General features: G+C 37.2%; 1 protein-coding gene across 1 annotated transcript in view; it reads right to left on the bottom strand.

Annotated features, from left to right (window-relative positions):
- The window catches only part of plekho1b (pleckstrin homology domain containing, family O member 1b), a 15,039-nt gene extending 8,348 nt beyond the window's left edge, over positions 1-6,691 (bottom strand). The window contains exons 1-3 of the mRNA XM_051416574.1: positions 6,144-6,691; positions 5,453-5,599; positions 1-119 (exon numbers count right to left, since the gene is read on the bottom strand). The exon at positions 1-119 is cut by the window's left edge and continues 22 nt beyond it. Coding sequence (XP_051272534.1) covers positions 1-119; positions 5,453-5,599; positions 6,144-6,170 — 293 coding nt within the window. The 5' untranslated portion in view covers positions 6,171-6,691. The remainder of the gene's footprint in view (positions 120-5,452; positions 5,600-6,143) is intronic.
- Positions 6,692-20,000: the final 13,309 nt, after the last annotated feature.

Raw genomic sequence — 20,000 nt, 5'->3', positions numbered from 1 at the left:
CGCTGTAGTCTGAACTTGCTGTGGTTCTTTTTGCTGCGACTCTTGTTCTTCCGGATCTCTTCGCAGCGCTCGTAGTCCGACAGATCCAACAGCTCGTCAGCCCGACCCAGTTCCTTCACCTGCAGGACACGGGTCAAAGGTCACACGGGTCAAAGGTCACAATAAATATATATTAGAAGTTAGAAGACTCAATAACAGGCTAATAGAAACTAACTATAAAGAACTTTAGACAAAGTTAAAACAAGGTAACAACTACTTTGGTAAAAGAAGTTAACTACAAAGAAACCAATAACAAGTAAACGTCACGCTAACACAACAAGCTAACCACAAATAAACTGAGACGATTACAACGTACGCTAACGCACATACTACAGCTAAGCTAACTTTATCATTGGATTTAATGTGTTCCCCTGCTAGCATGCATCACTGCTACACTACAGCCAATCAGCAACCTCCATGGTTGCAATTTAAACCTGCAGTTCCTCTAACGCCCACTAGTCTCCATAAGGATTATATATAATATATATTAAACTGCAGAAATAAACATGTTTACAGCCTTTTGGTCTCTAGAGATAATTATTATATAATTATTATACAACTCACCCCTTTAAATCATATTAAGGGTTAAAGTTATTAAAGTTATGAACAACTGAATGTTGAACTGCTCCTTTAAAATGACGTCTTCGCTCCTGCTGCAGGTTTTCTTTGAAACTACCAAATTAAAATGCAAATTCAGTCAAATTACTAGAATCAAATTCGTTTACATGGAAATCAACTGATTTCCTTAAAGACACAGTCGGATCCACCGAAGGTCTCTGATCCTCTCAGTAAAATGTATTAATGTTACAACATGATAAAGTCGGTATCACTGTGACTCTATATCTTTCATTAGGGGGCTCAAACGATGCTTTGGGAGATGTAAACAGGAAGTATAATGTGGTCACATTTAGTCAGATCGTCTCCATTAACAGTAGCGTTGTACTGGTTACTGAGGTGCTGCAGCAGTGATACTGAGACGAGACACTGATGTCGATATATTTTTGTTCAGATTTAAAAGCAGAAGTGAGACAGAAATAAAAAGCTACTTCTGTGTTTCACTTCTTCCTCTTTCTACTTCTGACTCCGGTGGATGTGTATTGTATTTCTTTATAGTGGTTTTATAATAAACTGGGTTATACTTTTACTACATGAAGCTGAGAAAACTTGTAAAAGATCTGAGTACTCCCCTTGCTCACAGGAGGTGAGGCGGTGTTTGCAGACACATTAAACCCATGAAATACACGCTGTACTCTGTAGTCCTGCAGTACTGAGGCTAACAGCTGGTTGGTGGACTGAGGGGGTCGCTGTGAGTGTGAAACTGTTTCACACATTCACCTCTCGCTGTCTGTCTGCTGCGTCGGCGCTTTAAAGAGTCTCAGAGTTCTGCAGGACTGAACTGAGTTAGTATTTTTGATCCTCTGGTTCCTCTCATTGAAATCAGGTCTTTCAAAATAAATGTATTTACTTATTTATTAATACTCCATTAAATTTATTTCACAGCTGTAGTTACTTTCCAGATCAATATTTAATATTTAAAACATTTGATCATCTTCATAAAATGAAACTATAATAAATATATATATATATATATATATAAAACTATAATAGCATCGTTATAGATCACTCAAAGTAGAGCTAAACTGTTCAGATTAACTTCATGTTGACAGTTTGCATAAATTTACTTTGAAACTTTTGAATACATTTTTCTGTCAAAACTTTTGTACTTTTGTTATAAAGTAGATTTTAAATGCAGTAAATCTTCCCCTTGTGAATGTTACAGAGATTGTTGGTGAGAGACTTGATGTGTTTATACTTTATGAGGATTTGAGTTTGGTCCCCAAAAGGAAGACGAGTCCCCACAGTGTGAGTATGTAAACATAATAATGTCCCCACAAGTTGATACACACAGCCTGTGTCTGATCTGATGAAGGCTCTCTGTTAGCTTTGGTTAGCAGCTAGCTCTCCTCCTCCCTCCCAGGAAGTCTCAGTTTAAAGTTGGTTAATAATGGATGCTGTTTCCATGGAGATTAACAAGTTGAAGTTAACCTGCAGTGTGTGTGTGTTTCTGACTTAGGCTACCTTCAGGGACACATTCAGACTGAAGTGAATTATTGTCCAGCTCAGTGGTTGGCAGTGACAGAGTGTGAGGTCAGCCGCCCCCCCCAGGCTGTAATAACCCTTCACGCTGATGTCACTCTGCCTGCACCAGTCAGATGATCAATAATCAATATCAAAGGAGCTGCTTATATAACAAAGTACAGTCAGTGACCTTTGACCTCTGCTGACACAACTGTTGTTCAAAAGAATCCAACCAGCAGCTTCATCAGGTTAAAACTACTTCCTGTCTCACCTGTGCAGCAACTATTGATAATCGATTGGTTGTTTCAGTCATTCTTCAAACAAAAACACCAAATATTTAATAATATCTCATCATATTTCATTCTTCCGGCATAGCAACCAGCTTACAGTCTCCTAGCAACCGTCTGCAACACCTACAACTCGCAACTACAGTCCTAACAGCCCAAAAGACATAGCAACCACCTAGCAACCACCTTTAACCCAACCCAAGCACCCAGCCCCTCACCAACCACTGTGAACGCCATAGCAACCGCTGTGAACGCCATAGCAACATCCCACAAAACCCATATTCACCACCTGTTCATATTCTGAGGTATAAATGCGCAAAACAATTTTTCCTTTTCTTTGAGCTCTGTCATGGGGCTTTTTTTACTGTCTCGGTTGACGTTAGCTTAGCATTTTTACTAGCGTTAGCCAACACACCCTCCTCACGCTACTCCCTGGTGACAGACAGACAGGACGGGTTCAGGGTGTAAAATGTGTAATAACACAGTGAAAACTGAATAAAGGTACCGTATTATTGATCCCATTAAACTGAGAAATCAATCACAGATCATTTAATAAAAACAAGAGAATGTCAACCGTCTCTAACTCTGATGATACTTCTGCTTTTAATGTCAAGTTTGATTCTGTTCCCTTTTTATCAGGTTTTTACAGTCAAGTCAAATTTACTTTGACATTTATGTGTAACTAAAATAATCCTGAAACTTTGTACAGTATAAAGAATATAAATGTAACTGTGTACAGCTTCACATTACCCTTATCATCAGTTCAACAGAGAACTAAATCTTTATTATTAACATTTTCAATGACTTAAAGAAAGAAATTATCACTATTTTCTTTTGTATTTAGTTAACAGCAACGAAACGTGTTGTATTGATACAGTTAGTCAATGTATTATTGATAATTAATGAATAATTAGATGGAAAAGTTAAAGTGCAGCTGAAACCTGAAGAGAAACAGAAACTGTGGACTGTCAGAGGAAGTTCAGTGTAAAGCAGATGTGGTCAGTGTGAGTGCGGTTTCTGGTGTCAGTCAGGGTTTCTATTCCTGGTGGGACAGGAAGTGGAGCTGCTGACAGGACGCCGTTCACATGAAGCAAACACTCACAGACACATCCTAATATGACTGCGCTGACGTCTGATTGGACAGACAGACAGCGAGGAACTGACCAGCTTCCAGAAAAAGCTATGACACCCACTGATGATTCATATCTCTAATTAAAAAGTGGAACTTGAACGCACCACGAGACTCAAACAACCTGCTGACAGCAACTGACAACCCCCCCCCCAATGATTATTATTAATATTACTTACTAATAATAACAACAACAATAATTATGGACCGTAAAGTCTGACGCGAGAACCCGGTGAAGATGTGGGTGGGGTTTCTTCCCTGTTCTAGAGTACCCCCAGGAACCACAAACATCAAGATCATCATCCCTGATGGATTGACGTACTGCAGTAGATAACGGTTCTCTGACGACGTACTGCAGTATGACGGTTCTCTGAGGACATACTGCAGTAGATAACGGTTCTCTGAGGACGTAGTGCAGTAGATAAAGGTTCCATGAGGATGTTCCACAGTAGATAATGGTTCTCTGAGGACGTTCCCCAGCAGATAAAGGTTCTCTGAGGACATCCCGCAGTAGATAACGGTTCTCTGAGGACGTACCGCAGTAGATAAAGGTTCTCTGAGGACGTTCCCCAGCAGATAAAGGTTCTCTGAGGATATCCCGCAGAGAATAAAGGTTCACTGAGGACATCCCGCAGTAGATAAAGGTTCTATGAGGACGTACTGCAGTAGATAGCGGTTCTCTGAGGACGTTCCACAGTGGATAACGGTTCTCTGAGGACGTACTGCAGTAAATAAAGGTTTTCTGAGGACGTACTGCAGTAGATAAAGGTTCTCTGAGGACGTACTGCAGTAGATAACGGTTCTATGAGGACGTACCGCAGTAGATAAAGGTTCTATGAGGATGTTCCACAGTAGATAATGGTTGTCTGAGGACGTTCCCCAGCAGATAAAGGTTCTCTGAGGACATCCCGCAGTAGATAACGGTTCTCTGAGGACGTACCGCAGTACATAAAGGTTCTCTGAGGACGTTCCCCAGCAGATAATGGTTCTCTGAGGATATCCCGCAGTAGATAAAGGTTCTCTGAGGACATCCTGCAGTAGATAAAGGTTCTATGAGGACATTCCGCAGTAGATAAAGGTTCTTTGAGGACGTACTGCAGTAGATAACGGTTCTATGAGGACGTACCGCAGTAGATAAAGGTTCTATGAGGAAGTTCCACAGTAGATAATGGTTCTATGAGGACGTACCGCAGTAGATAAAGGTTCTCTGAGGACGTTCCCCAGCAGATAAAGGTTCTCTGAGGACATCCCGCAGTAGATAAAGGTTCTCTGAGGACGTTCCGCCCTGTCTTTGGTGCAGCAGTGAAACAGGAGCTCCCTGCAGCTCAGACTGAAACTTGACTCCAGCAGAACAACGCTGTAGAAAGTCGAGGTTAAACTTTCTGTTTCCAGTTAGAACCCAAACAACAACAGAACCCGGAGGAACACAACGACAGATTCTACAGAGCACTTCTGAAATATTCTTCTAACTACTGATTGATTTTTAAATATCTTCAGTTCTCAGGGAACTGGGTTGGAATGAGATGGAACGTTTTTGGACAAACTGGAACCAGACCACGTTCTGTGTTTATGACTGTGGTGATTGATTGATTGATTATTACTGATCAATTGTTCTGGCATTCCTCAATGTGAAATTAGTCTCCAGCTGAAAAAGCTGCACTGTCCCTTTAAATCTGTCACACCTCTGTCAGTTAACGAGGGTAAGAGCACTGATGACATCACAGAAACACACCTACAGGCAGACAGACAGGTGCTGTCTCACTCTGACGCCCGTCTCCATGAGAACGCTGTCTGTTTCTCACATGATGGAGAGCATCACCCCGTTACCGTGGCAATAATTAAAGGTGCTAACGAGGTGACAGCAGTCAGATATCTGTCAGGTGTCAGTCACCTGTAGGCCCCGCCCCCTCAGACTCACCTCTTTCTCACAGATGAACAGCTGATCTCCCCTCAGAACCACGAAGCGGTTCTTCCAGATCTCTCTGAAGATACCTTTCCCGCAGAACTTCCGGATCCAGCCCACCTTATCGGGCTGAACGTGCTGCTGCACCAAGTCCTGCTGGCCCTGAAACAGGAAACAGGAAGCTGTCAGAGGAGCACCGCCAGAGTAAGTTCATTTTTACTTAAATAAAGAACATTAATAAACTCTAAAGGGAAAAACATCAGCCTGTTTTTTAAGATAAAGTCAGAACTTTTATCTTAAAGGACATTTAAAGAACTCTTCAGGTAAAAGTTGTGACGCATATAATCATTATTATCAATATTACAGCATTAAAATATAAAAATAAAAGCAGTACAAATATTATATTTATTCACTATAATCAGACTTTCACTTGATACTGATATAAATATGATATAATAGTACTCATTAACGGTCATTAATCGTTAGTTAATAGTTTCCTCATTAACTCAATTATTCAACTTTAAATCCATGAGACCCTTATTCTGAAAACCGGAAGTCTGGTCATATGGCAGCTTGCGGCTGTTGCTTTCAAAATAAAGGTTTTAAACTAATCCTTGAGGCTTTTGTTCCTCGAGCTCCGGTTTAACGGAATAAAGCGGACCGAGAGGAGCCGCCGGTGGCCGGTGTCGGTGCCGGTAACTCTCACCCGTTTCCCGGAGTTGTTCTTCTTCATGCTGGCGGCTGTCAGGCTGCCAGCGGCGGGATAATGACGGTACTTCACGCACTTTCACGGTAACTCCGTTATTCTTCCACAATGCGCCGCAGACCGGCGGGAGAGCGGAGGATGGAAGCGGGATAAAAGCTCTTAAAGTCCGGCAGGGAGGACCGGAGCCTCCGCCGCAGCTCCGCCGCTCCTCAGCTGTTGATCCTCGGTGAGACTCTGCTCGTCGCCCCGCTGCTCCGTGCTTCTGCTGCCGGGCTCCGCTGCACTCTGACCGGCCAGGAGCTGCTCAGTGAGTCGGTGTCCGGTTACTCCTCCTCCTCCTCCTCCTCCTCCTCCTCCGGACTCCCTGCTGGCTCAGCGGCTCCTCGGCAGCCCCACAGCGCCCCTTACAGGCAGACACCTCCTGGTGCCTCCTTTCTTCCCTTATAGTCCTACCTCTGTGTTCACAATAATACTGCAGTAAAAGTACTAAGACCGAGTACAAATACTCTGTTACTGCAGTAATAGAGTATTTGTAGTAGTTTTTAAAAATACCTAAAAAAATGTACTTTTGTAGAGAAATCCTGAAGTACTATAATAATAATAATAATAATAATAATAATAAATATGATTGTTGTTAATAATAACAATAATAATTATTATTGTTTTAACAATAATATTTATAATAATAATAATTATAATAATGTGTGAAACTGTGGGTCTCTAGGAGTTCCCTGTCTGTATTAATGTCAGTATTAGATTAGAACCATGAGCAGCTCGGAGTGAAACAGGTGAAGGTGTCTGTACAGGTGAGTTTGTTCCTCAGCACTCACAGTTTGATTCAATCTCCTACTTTAGTTAATGAACATTATTATTGTATTATTGATGTATTGATTGATTATTGACAGAAGGTTTAAGATTAAAAACATCTATTGTCCAAATGAAACCACTTTTTATTACTAATATTTAATTTATATTTACTAGTATTATTATTATTATTATTATTATTATTAGTGTTAATGTGTCTATTGTCTCAGCTGCTCAGTGTGTGTGTGTGTGGGGGGGGGGGGGTGGGGGGGGGGAGGTTGAGGGGTCAGTCTGGATCCAGTCACAGACCAGATCACTGTAATCCAAAGTGGTCTGGATGCTGACAGATGTTTCAGATCTGATCTGATCTGGAGTCAGTTTCACTCTGAGCTCAGATCATCAAACTGGGTCACAGTGAGAGACACAGGCTGATCTGCAGATTATCAGCTGACACACACGCACACTAAAGGCACATCAACAACAACAGCAGCAACAACAACACCAGCAACAACAACAACAGCAGCAACAACAGCAGCAACAACTGCAACAACAACAGCAGCAACAACTGCAACAACAACAACAGCAACAACAACTGCAACAACAATAACAGCAACAACAGCAAAAACAAAACTAACAACAGCAACAACAACAACAACAACAGAGAGACAGAGACAGACAGACAGACAGGTGCACAGCAACAACAGTAGCAACAACTACACTAATAGTAGTGACTGATGATGATGAACATGAAGAAGATGATGACGACAACAACAGCAACGATTGGGGACAATGAGCAGTGACAATAGTAATAATAGTAACTGTAGTAATAATAATAATAATAATAATAATAATAATAATACTATCAGTGATATTAGCAATGGCAATCTAGCAGGACCATGGCAGGAGGCTCCACCAGGATCCATGAGAACCTGCGAGACGAGAAAGCACAAGAACTCCGGGGAAGAAGTGGAGTTAGTAACATGCATTAATGGAACATGAATGAGTGCAGAAAGAGAGAGGAAGAGAGGAGCTCAGTGCACCATGGGAAATCCCCCGATAGTCTAGGCCTATAGCAGCATAACTAAGGGATGGTTCAGGACTCACCTGATCCAGCCCTAACTATAAGCTTTATCAAAGAGGAATGTCTTAAGCCTACTCTTGAATGTGGAGAGGGTGTCTGCCTGGTGATGTGACTGTGCTGCCCCCTGCTGGTCCTGTTGGTCCTCACACACTCTCCAGTGAGAACAACATCTGTATGAAAGTGAGCTGTGATCCTGTTCCATGTCTTTACAGACTAAACCGCAGTGAGACTGTCTCACTGCACACATACAGCTGATGTCACTTCCTGTCTGACTGCAGCCACAGTGCACCTCTAAGGACTCCATCCCACCCTAACCCTTAACCCGAAACCATCAGTATGATGTTCTGATTACTGCGACATACAAACTTATAACAGAATAACTGTTGTTGTTATTGTTTTAACTCTAAACTTTCTCACTATAATGAGATCTGACTCCAACAGGCTGCCGTACATTCACAGGCTAAACATAAGTTTTGAGCTTTTCTGAGATTTTATTGTTAACACCACTGACTTGCAGTCTCTCTAATGTCCAGCAGGGGGCAGCTCCACTCTGATAGTATTGGGTCTTATGGAGCCTGAATGAATGAAACCAGAGTTATTAAATCAGCTGATTCATTAGAAAACTGAACCTGCAGACAGAACTGAGGGTTTACACTCGCACATGCAGGATCAATTCAGTTCAAACAACGTGTGACGTCACAGTGACGTCATCGGGCTCAGAGGCTGCAGATGTCTGGTACAAACTGGAGGCTCTGCTGAAAGACACTATCTAGTTGCATCATGGGAAACGTATTGATCCATGATGATGAAGATCACAAACGCTTGAGGAAGAAGAAGTTACACCTGAAGCACAGAGCAGACAGACAGACGGACGGACGGAGGGACGGACAGAGAGACAGATGGACAGACGGACAGAGAGACAGATGGACAGACGGACAGACAGACAGACAGATGGACAGAGAGACAGACCGACAGACAGAGAGACAGACGGCCAGACAGACAGACAGAGAGAAAGATGGACAGACGGACAGACAGACAGACAGACAGGAGGAGGAGGAAGAGCAGTGATGATGGAGATCAGATTAACCTGCTGCCTCTTATGCAACCGATCAATTATTGATCAGTGAAACCAGTTTCAGCGTCACTGATTTCTGTTCTTTAAATATAACATTATAGAACTAATATTATACAGAGCAGGTCTACCTGTATGTATCTATTAATATACATAAATATCTATAAATATATATAATAGGTATCAATATCTTTAAATATATATAATTAGTATCAATATATATAATCGGTATAAATATCTTTAAATATATATAATCAGTATCAATGTATATAATCAGTATAAATATATATAATCAGTATCAATATATATCTGTATAAACATCGCTAATCAGGATCAATATATATCAGTATAAATATCTAAAATCAGTATAAATATATATAAATATCTATAATCAGTATAAATATATATAATCAGTATAAATATCTGTAATCAGTATAAATATATATAATCAGTATTAATATCTATGATCAGTATAAATATGAATTAATATCTATAATCAGGATAAATATATATATCTTTAATCAGTATAAATATATATAAATATCTATAATCAGTATAAATATCTATAATCAGTATAAATATCTGTAATCAGTATAAATATATATAATCAGTATTAAAGATCAGATAAATAGAATAAACTATAATCAGTATAAATATATCTAAAAAATAAAATATATATAAGTATAAATCAGTATAAATATGAATTAATATCTATAATCAGTATAAATATATATAAATATCTATAATCAGTATAAATATATATAAGTATAAATCAGTATAAATATGAATAATATCTATAATCAGTATAAATATATATAAATATCTATAATCAGTATAAATATATATAATCAGTATTAATATCTATAATCAGTATAAATATATATAATCAGTATTAATATCTATAATCAGTATTAATATCTATAATCAGTATAAATATCTATAATCAGTATTAATATCTATAATCAGTATTAATATCTATAATCGGTATAAATATATATAATCAGTATGAATATATATAAATAAATAAATATCCATAATCAGTATAAATATCTATAATCAGTATAAATATCTATAATCAGTATTAATATCTATAATCAGTATAAATATCTATAATCAGTTTTAATATCTATAATCAGTATTAATATCTATAATCAGTATAAATATATATAATCAGTATGAATATATATAAATAAATAAATATCCATAATCAGTATAAATATCTATAATCAGTATAAATATCTATAATCAAAAATTATAATCAGTATAATATATAATCAGTATTAATACAAGTATAAATATCTATAATCAGTATTAATATCTATAATCAGTATTAATATCTATAATCAGTATAAATATCTATAATCAGTATTAATATCTATAATCAGTATAAATATCTATAATCAGTATAAATATATATAATCAGTATAAATATCTATAATCAGTATAAATATCTATAATCAGTAAGTGAAAATCAAAATCAAAATGGCAGACTTTCCGTAGGGTTTCGGGTATGGGTCCAAGAGGCTTTTTGTACGTCCCAGCATGTTATACGTGCCTACCGAGTTTCGTACATATCGGTGAAACGTGGCGCCGGGGCTGCTTTTTAAAAATCCTGTAGGGGGCGCTACAAACAGGACAAACACGATTTTTGGTATGTGAGCTTCAGGCACTACTCTACACGTAACCTGTGAATTTCATATTCATACCTATTACGGTCTCCGCATAGGGATTTACCCTGCCACCAGAGCGCCACCTAGTGGCGGATTGTTGACACATTTTTTAGGGAGCCTCAGGGAGCCCTGGGGAAGCATCGTACCAAGTTTCATCTTAATCACATGTTCCAATGCTGAGATATCAACTTCTTCATTTTAAAGAGCGCCACCTAGTGGTGATGGCCTGAAATTGTGCACAATGCTTAAGGAAGACATGTGGAACTATGGACCGAAGTTTGGTGTCAATCGGAGATACCAATGTGGAGAAATGGTCCACTTCCTTTTTTGACGAAAAATCCACAGGAAGTGCTAATTTTATAACGCGCTTATTTTTTTAAATATCAAAATTCTGTTAATTACTTTATTATTAGGGTGGTCCCTAGATAATACGTGAAACACTGTGTGCGAATCGGACAAAGCACATAGGAGGAACACGCAAGAAGTAGTTTATCAACATTTTGCGCTCTAGCAAAAAAATTATAGGCGGAAGTGGGCGGGGCCTAAATGGGGAGATTCAGCTCCATTCACCGAACGTGTGGATAATATGAGGTTTTTGAATGTGCGACAAACTATGCAGAAGTTATTAGCCTAAACGCATTTTTTATGATAGTAGCACCACCTAGTGGTCAACCCCCGAAAGTGACGCATCTAGTATCCCCATTTTCACCAGGCCTGACAAGTTTGCCAAATAAAATTGAGTTTTCGTATATATTCAGGGGGGCAAAAATGCAGTCGAAGGGGGCTAAAAATAATAATAGGTAAGAAGAATTCTAGCAAGAACAATAGGGACCTTCCAGTCGATACTGGCTCGGTCCCTAAATATAAATTAATAGGATGTATATATATGATAAAGTGTGTCTGCAGTTAGAAGGACAACCTGCGGGGGGCACTGTGGCTGCTCCTGAAGGAGCTCAAACTGCTCCTGGAAATTACATAATAAATATATAAAATATATTAAATACATCAGATACATTAAATATATCAAAAATATAAACCATATAATCTATTTCTGGTTTCTGCATGGAGCCGTAGTCCTTCCTGTCCATGTCTTCCTCTCCTATCGAAATAAAAGCATAAAAAGCCCCAAAGTGTCTTAAATGTGTTTTTCTTCTTTAATTTATGAATTTATGGAAACGTTCAGATTGTCAAGATGCTACATGCTAACTGCTAACATCTCTCACAAAACTTTATTTATAAAGTTCAAAGACAAAAAAACACATTCAGACAGAAGGAAGACAAAGTAAAACATATATAAACATGTAAATATATATAAATATATACTGTATTTATAATAGAGCTATATAGTGAGTATGTACATATTATATATTGTATTGAGTCTATTAATGATATATAATAATATATATTACTATCCACATGAATATTAAAATCACCTACAACAATGACTTTATCTGATTTAAGGACTAAACTTGATAAAAACTCTGAGAATTCAGATATAAAATCAGAGTACGGTCCAGGAGCGCGGTACACTATAACAAATAGAACTGGCTGCAGTGTTTTCCAGTTTGGGTGAGAAAGACTAAGAACAAGGCTTTCAAATGAATTATAATTTAGTTTAGGTTTAGGGTCCATTAAAACGCTCGAATCATATATGGCTGCTACTCCACCTCCTCGGCCTGTGCCTCGAGGAATGTGAGTATTAATATGACTGGGGGGGTGGATTCATTTAGGCTAACATACTCCTCGTGGGACAACCAGGTCTCAGTAAGACAAAGTAAATCAATATCATAATCTGATATTAATTCATTCACTAAAACAGCTTTAGAGGACAGAGACCTGATATTTAACAGCCCACATTTCATTCTCTTATTTTGTGCTACTGAGGAGTTGGTTTTAATTTTTATTAGATTTTTATGTTGAACTCCTCTTGTTTTTATTTCTTTAAATAGTTTAGGTGGTCGGGGGACAGACACAGTCTCTATGGGGTTTTGGGTGGGTGACTGTTCTAAAGAAAGAGCAGAGAAGTGTGTAAGACAGCAGCTCTGCTTCCTGGTCCTAACTCTGGACTGTCAGGTTTTAGAAATAAACTTCGCCATATTTCTAGATAAGAGAGCCGCTCCATCCAAAGTGGGATGGATGCCGTCTCTCCTAATCAGACCAGGTTTTCCCCAAAAAGGCTTCCAGTTATCAATGAAATTGTATTATATTATAACATATAATCTGAATGTATTATTGATATAATATATATTCTGACTAATTATTGATATATTAATATATAATCTGACTGTATTATTGATATAATATATAATCTGACTATATTGTTGATATAATATATAATCTGACTGTATTATTGATATAATATATAATCTGACTGTATTATTGATATGTTATGATATATTAATATAATGTTTTTCTGTATTTACATCATAAAATAAAACAGATTGAGTTTTATTGCTGACTTGGATAAAGTTGAGATGATCGTGATCAATAATGTGATCAGCTGTAGAATAATACCTGCTGTTCACCTGAAAGACGTTTAGTGTAATCAGGACAGAAAGATGTTTACCCAACAAACAGCTGATAAAAACAACAACAAACAACCATTAAACACTTAATACACACTGAAAATATCTGGTTTTATGCTCAATTAAATTCTATATATTCTATTTATCTGATCTCTATATTATAGAGATCAGATCAATACATTTAAAATGATTTATCTCCAGCAGGTGGCAGCAGAGAACTGAGTGATATCTGATCAATCAATAACCAGCAGCAGACTGCATGTGTGTGAAATCATTTATTACAGAAGAATTAAAAATGCTTTATGTGGGGAGGATCAGACTTATTGACGAGAGATCAGTCGATCAGCTGCCGGAGGCTCCAGATTATTGATCAGTTATTGGTGGTTCTGATGGATCTCAGGCTGATCAGAGGTCAGCGGCCTGCAGGGGGAGGACACCATTTTTATTTGATTAGTTATTGTCTCATCAGTATGGAAGTATTGATTCAATTCAATTCAATTCAATTTTATTTGTATAGTGCCAATTCATAACAGAAGTTATCTCAGGACACTTTTCCGGCCTGAAGGGGGCAGTACAACATCTTTTCTTCTGTTTATCTTTTTATATTTTCTGTTCTTCACTTTATTCCTTCCTCAGGCCTCATTAACATCGTTCATATGTTATACTCATTATACTCGTTATACTCAGTCAGAAGTCGCCTTGTTTCTGTTGAGGGTGTTTTTTCGATTATCTGCTAAAATGAGTGTTTGTGTCTCTGGAGTCTGGTGGAGAGTGATAGTGATATTACGGCTGTTTGTGGTTAAACTAAAGGTCTATCTCTGTAGGGATCCTTTCCATAATGCTGTCAGACACTGACAATAACAACCTGAGTCTGTCAGTGGAACAAAAACAACACTGTTAGTGGAACAAACAACAACTACTGTTAGTGGAACAAACAACAACTACTGTTAGTGGAACAAACAACAACAACTACTGTTAATGGAACAAACAACAACTACTGTTAGTGGAACAAACAACAACTACTGTTAGTGGAACAAACAACAACAACTACTGTTAGTGGAACAAACAACAACTACTGTTAGTGGAACAAACAACAACTACTGTTAGTGGAACAAACAACAACTACTGTTAGTGGAACAAAAACAACTAGTTAGTGGAACAAACAACAACAACTACTGTTAATGGAACAAACAACAACTACTGTTAGTGGAACAAACAACAACTACTGTTAGTGGAACAAACAACAACAACTACAATGTTAGTGGAACAAACAACAACTACTGTTAGTGGAACAAACAACAACTACTGTTAGTGGAACAAACAACAACTACTGTTAGTGGAACAAACAACAACAACTACTGTTAGTGGAACAAACAACAACTACTGTTAGTGGAACAAACAACAACTACTGTTAATGGAACAAACAACAACTACTGTTAGTGGAACAAACAACAACTACTGTTAGTGGAACAAACAACAACTACTGTTAGTGGAACAAACAACAACAACTACTGTTAGTGGAACAAACAACAACTACTGTTAGTGGAACAAACAACAACTACTGTTAGTGGAACAAACAACAACAACTACTGTTAAACCATCAGTAGTGCACGTGTGTCCTCCTGTCTCCACAGCTACCAGAGGTCACACTGGTCCTCTGAAACTACAGCCCACAGTAAATAAAGTTTGTCTTTAACTGGAAAAAAAACGTTCCCAATAAAACTAGTGCGATGAAGCAGGAACTGACAGGATCTCCCTAAAGCTTGTAAAGATTCTCAGGTTTAACACACAGGAAGCAGTGAATGATGGGACTCTACGAGCTGCCTCACCTTCAACCTGAAGGTCAAAGGTCAAACTGCCCTCAGGGGTCTTGTTTTTACAGTTTGAGTTGTGTAGTGTCAGTGAATGTCTTTAGGAGCGTATCACTAGTGACTAGCCTGCAGACAATCCTCAGGGCTGACTAAATGAAATCTAATTATTGAATGTAATTACAGTTCATTTCCACATACAGAAGTGAACATAAATCTAAAACATTGTTTATTATTTATAAATATCATCTGAAGTAGAAGAACTGCATTAAAAATACATTGCTACATTTTTTGTGGAAAAGAGTCATTAGTCTCATCACAAGTTTTTATTTTATAGTTTGTTTTAAAGTAAATAAAAATATAACTTGTTTAGTTAATAAAGAAAATTTTCTTTTTTTTTTTTTTTTTTTTTTTTTTTTTTTTATTTTTTTTTTTTTTTATTTTTTTTTTTTTTTTTTTTTTTTTATTTTTTTTTAAATAATTAATTTTTTTTTTTTTTTTTTTTTTGTGTTTTTTAGTTATTCCATTTTTAAAAAGTTGGTTGGCTTTTTTTGTGCAAACATTGGTTTAAAACATATACTGCAGTGTTCAATTTCACACTAACATTCTCACTAGGAGCAAATAATCTCACACAATGTAACACTGTCCATCAATAAAAGGGTGAAACAAATACTTTGTCACACAAACAGCCCCTTCAACAGCCCTTTCTAAGGGATCAAAACAGGGCGATACAAAATAAAATTACAAAGTGCACATGTAAGGTAAACTAGGACTCAGCCTATAGTGCAGTTAAACCATGGCTTAATACTTTTCTCAAGTTTGCTTTGAACATAGCAGTTTATTCACCAGAGGCTCAACCCAGCCTCTTATTTCAGAAAGAATGAACAGTAACGGTTACCAATAAAAGGTAAGCCTACTACTTCTTTGCTTCTCAGGCAGCTAACTAACTAGCTAACAATTTCTATTGATTAAGTGGCTAGTTTTATTTGTCAGTTCATAACAAAAGTTATGTGCGGACATTTCCACTGACTCGTACTGATTTACTGACAGCAGATGGAACTAGCTAACAACTGTACATTAATGAGCCAATGAGCTAGCAAACAACAAGCTAACTAGCTACATAATGATTGATGTTCTTATTTTCAGAAATATATGAACAAATATTTTTTCTTATTAATTCAAAAACTTGATTGGTCCTCACCTGCAGATGGTCCTTAGCTCCGCCCCCCCCCATCAGTTCCAGATGTGATGGACAGCCAATCCCAGGAAGAGCACCGGGCTTAACGGACCAATCCCTGCGGCCTGAGAGAGGTCACACAGAGGTCACACAGAGGTCACACAGAGGTCACTGTTTGTGACCCCGTACACACACATCCTCTCGTCTTCATTTAAACTTAAAGAATATTTCTCACCTTGTTCCGCTCGTGAGGTGTATAAAGCCCCGTCACTGCAACACACAGATACTGCTGTTAGTACCACTAATATTATTAATACCACTAATACTATTAATATTATTAATATTATTAATACCACTAATATTATTAAAACCACTAATATTATTAATATTACTAATACCACTAATATTACTAATACCACTAATATTATTAATACCACTAATATTATTAATACCACTAATACTATTAATATTACTAATACCACTAATACTATTAATATTATTAATATTATTAATACCACTAATATTACTAATACTATTAATACCACTAATATTATTAATACCACTAATATTACTAATACCACTAATATTATTAATACCACTAATATTATTAATACCACTAATACTATTAATATTACTAATATTACTAATACCACTAATATTATTAATACCACTAATATTATTAATATTACTAATACCACTAATATTACTAATACCACTAATACTATTAATATTATTAATACCACTAATATTATTAATACCACTAATATTACTAATACCACTAATATTATTAATACCACTAATATTATTAATACCACTAATATTATTAATATTACTAATATTACTAATACCACTAATATTATTAATACCACTAATATTATTAATATTACTAATACCACTAATATTACTAATACCACTAATACTATTAATATTATTAATACCACTAATATTATTAATATTACTAATATTACTAATACCACTAATATTATTAATACCACTAATATTATTAATATTACTAATACCACTAATACTATTAATATTACTAATACCACTAATATTACTAATACCACTAATATTATTAATATTACTAATACCACTAATACTATTAATATTACTAATACCACTAATATTATTAATATTACTAATACCACTAATACTATTAATACCACTAATATTACTAATACTATTAATATTATTAATACCACTAATACTATTAATATTACTAATACCACTAATATTACTAATACCACTAATATTATTAATACCACTAATATTACTAATACCACTAATATTATTAATATTACTAATACCACTAATATTATTAATATTATGAATACCACTAATATTACTAATACCACTAATATTATTAATATTATTAATACCACTAATATTACTAATACCACTAATATTATTAATACCACTAATACTATTAATATTATGAATACCACTAATACTATTAATATTATTAATACCACTAATACTATTAATATTATTAATACCACTAATATTACTAATACCACTAATATTATTAATATTACTAATACCACTAATACTATTAATATTATTAATACCACTAATATTACTAATACCACTAATATTATTAATACCACTAATATTATTAATATTATTAATACCACTAATATTACTAATACCACTGATACTACAGTCACTGTCGGTCCTCGTACCGTAATAGTAGTCGAAGGTGGCGCTGTAGTCGTATTCCGGTGTCGCTGTCACCGTTTCTGTCGAGTCGTCGTAGTACTCGGTGGTCAACTCTTCTTCGTGGCTTCCTGTGTTTCCTACAGTCGAATCTAAAATCAGACAGACCTGGAGTTAGGCTAATCGTTTGTGCTAAGCTAGGCTAACAGTTTCCCCTCACTTCCAGTCTTTGTGCTAAGCTAGGCTAACAGTTTCCCCTCACTTCCAGTCTTTGTGCTAAGCTAGGCTAACAGTTTCCCCTCACTTCCAGTCTTTGTGCTAAGCTAGGCTAACAGTTTCCCCTCACTTCCAGTCTTTGTGCTAAGCTAGGCTAACAGTTTCCCCTCACTTCCAGTCTTTGTGCTAAGCTAACAGTTTCCCCTCACTTCCAGTCTTTGTGCTAAGCTAGGCTAACAGTTTCCCCTCACTTCCAGTCTTTGTGCTAAGCTAACAGTTTCCCCTCACTTCCAGTCTTTGTGCTAAGCTAGGCTAACAGTTTCCCCTCACTTCCAGTCTTTGTGCTAAGCTAACAGTTTCCCCTCACTTCCAGTCTTTGTGCTAAGCTAGGCTAACAGTTTCCCCTCACTTCCAGTCTTTGTGCTAAGCTAGACAGTTTCCCCTCACTTCCAGTCTTTGTGCTAAGCTAGGCTAACAGTTTCCCCTCACTTCCAGTCTTTGTGCTAAGCTAACAGTTTCCCCTCACTTCCAGTCTTTGTGCTAAGCTAGGCTAACAGTTTCCCCTCACTTCCAGTCTTTGTGCTAAGCTAACAGTTTCCCCTCACTTCCAGTCTTTGTGCTAAGCTAGGCTAACAGTTTCCCCTCACTTCCAGTCTTTGTGCTAGGCTAACAGTTTCCCCTCACTTCCAGTCTTTGTGCTAAGCTAGGCTAACAGTTTCCCCTCACTTCCAGTCTTTGTGCTAGGCTAACAGTTTCCCCTCACTACCTCCTCAGGACATAAGATTTCAGTTTTTGTTTTGACAGTCGAAGGATCAGATAATGTTTCACAACGAGGTTCTGAAGGTGTCGACAGTGACAGCGAAGAGTTCCTGTCAGGATGATTCATCGACACCGTTCAGTCCTCCGGCCGTAAGAAGCTGCTGAAGAAACGTTTGCTTTCAGTTCGTCTGACACAAGTTTGGCTCCGTGTCGCTGTTTGTGAACTCGTCTGTTCAGATTACACACAGCTGCACTGGAGCTCCACATGTGGAGACTCGCCTGCAGTCTGAACTCGGGGATAAACTGCCAACACTAAAGCCTGCTCGTTATATTACAGTTTCTACAGCTTACATTTATTACACATATAACCATACTGAGGCTTTATATGTTCATAGGCTCACTGTAAAAGACTAAAACATTCAGAAGATTAAATTCAGTAATGTCCAAAAAACACTTTCACACCCATCTTTGTGCTAAGCTAGGCTAAAAACTAAATATACAAATATAAACACTGTACAAACTCCACAGTCAGTGTTTGTGTCAGTTTCACTGCCTGTATTTCAGACAGTTACATTGAATTAGCTGCAGATAATAAATATATTTATTGTTTATATTTTATATGTAAATGAAACAGTGTAATCAATAAAACCTTTGATTGAACAGGTCAAAGGTCAAAGGTAACTCACCACAGGAGGACGACATCATCAGAGCAAGCCAGAGAGAGAGAGAGAGCAACACGTTCATCCTGGACGAGAGACACACACTGACTGAGAGAGAGAGAGAGAGAGAGAGAGAACCAACACTGACTGAGAGAGAGAGAGAGAGAGAGAGAGAGAGACCAACACTGACTGAGAGAGAGAGAGAGAGAGAGAGAGAGAGAGACAGACACAGACAGAGAGAGAGAGAGAGAGAGAGAGAGACCAACACTGACTGAGAGAGAGAGAGAGAGAGAGAGAGAGAGAGACCGACACTGACTGAGAGAGAGAGAGAGAGAGAGAGAGACGACACTGACTGAGAGAGAGAGAGAGAGAGAGAGAGAGAGACCAACACTGACTGAGAGAGAGAGAGAGAGAGAGAGAGAGAGAGACC

This window comes from Dicentrarchus labrax, unplaced genomic scaffold (genome assembly GCF_905237075.1).
Source record: "Dicentrarchus labrax unplaced genomic scaffold, dlabrax2021, whole genome shotgun sequence".
NCBI lineage: Eukaryota > Metazoa > Chordata > Actinopteri > Moronidae > Dicentrarchus > Dicentrarchus labrax.
The sequence above is the reverse complement of the archived record's forward strand: the minus strand, read 5'-3'. Positions and strand labels throughout refer to the sequence as shown.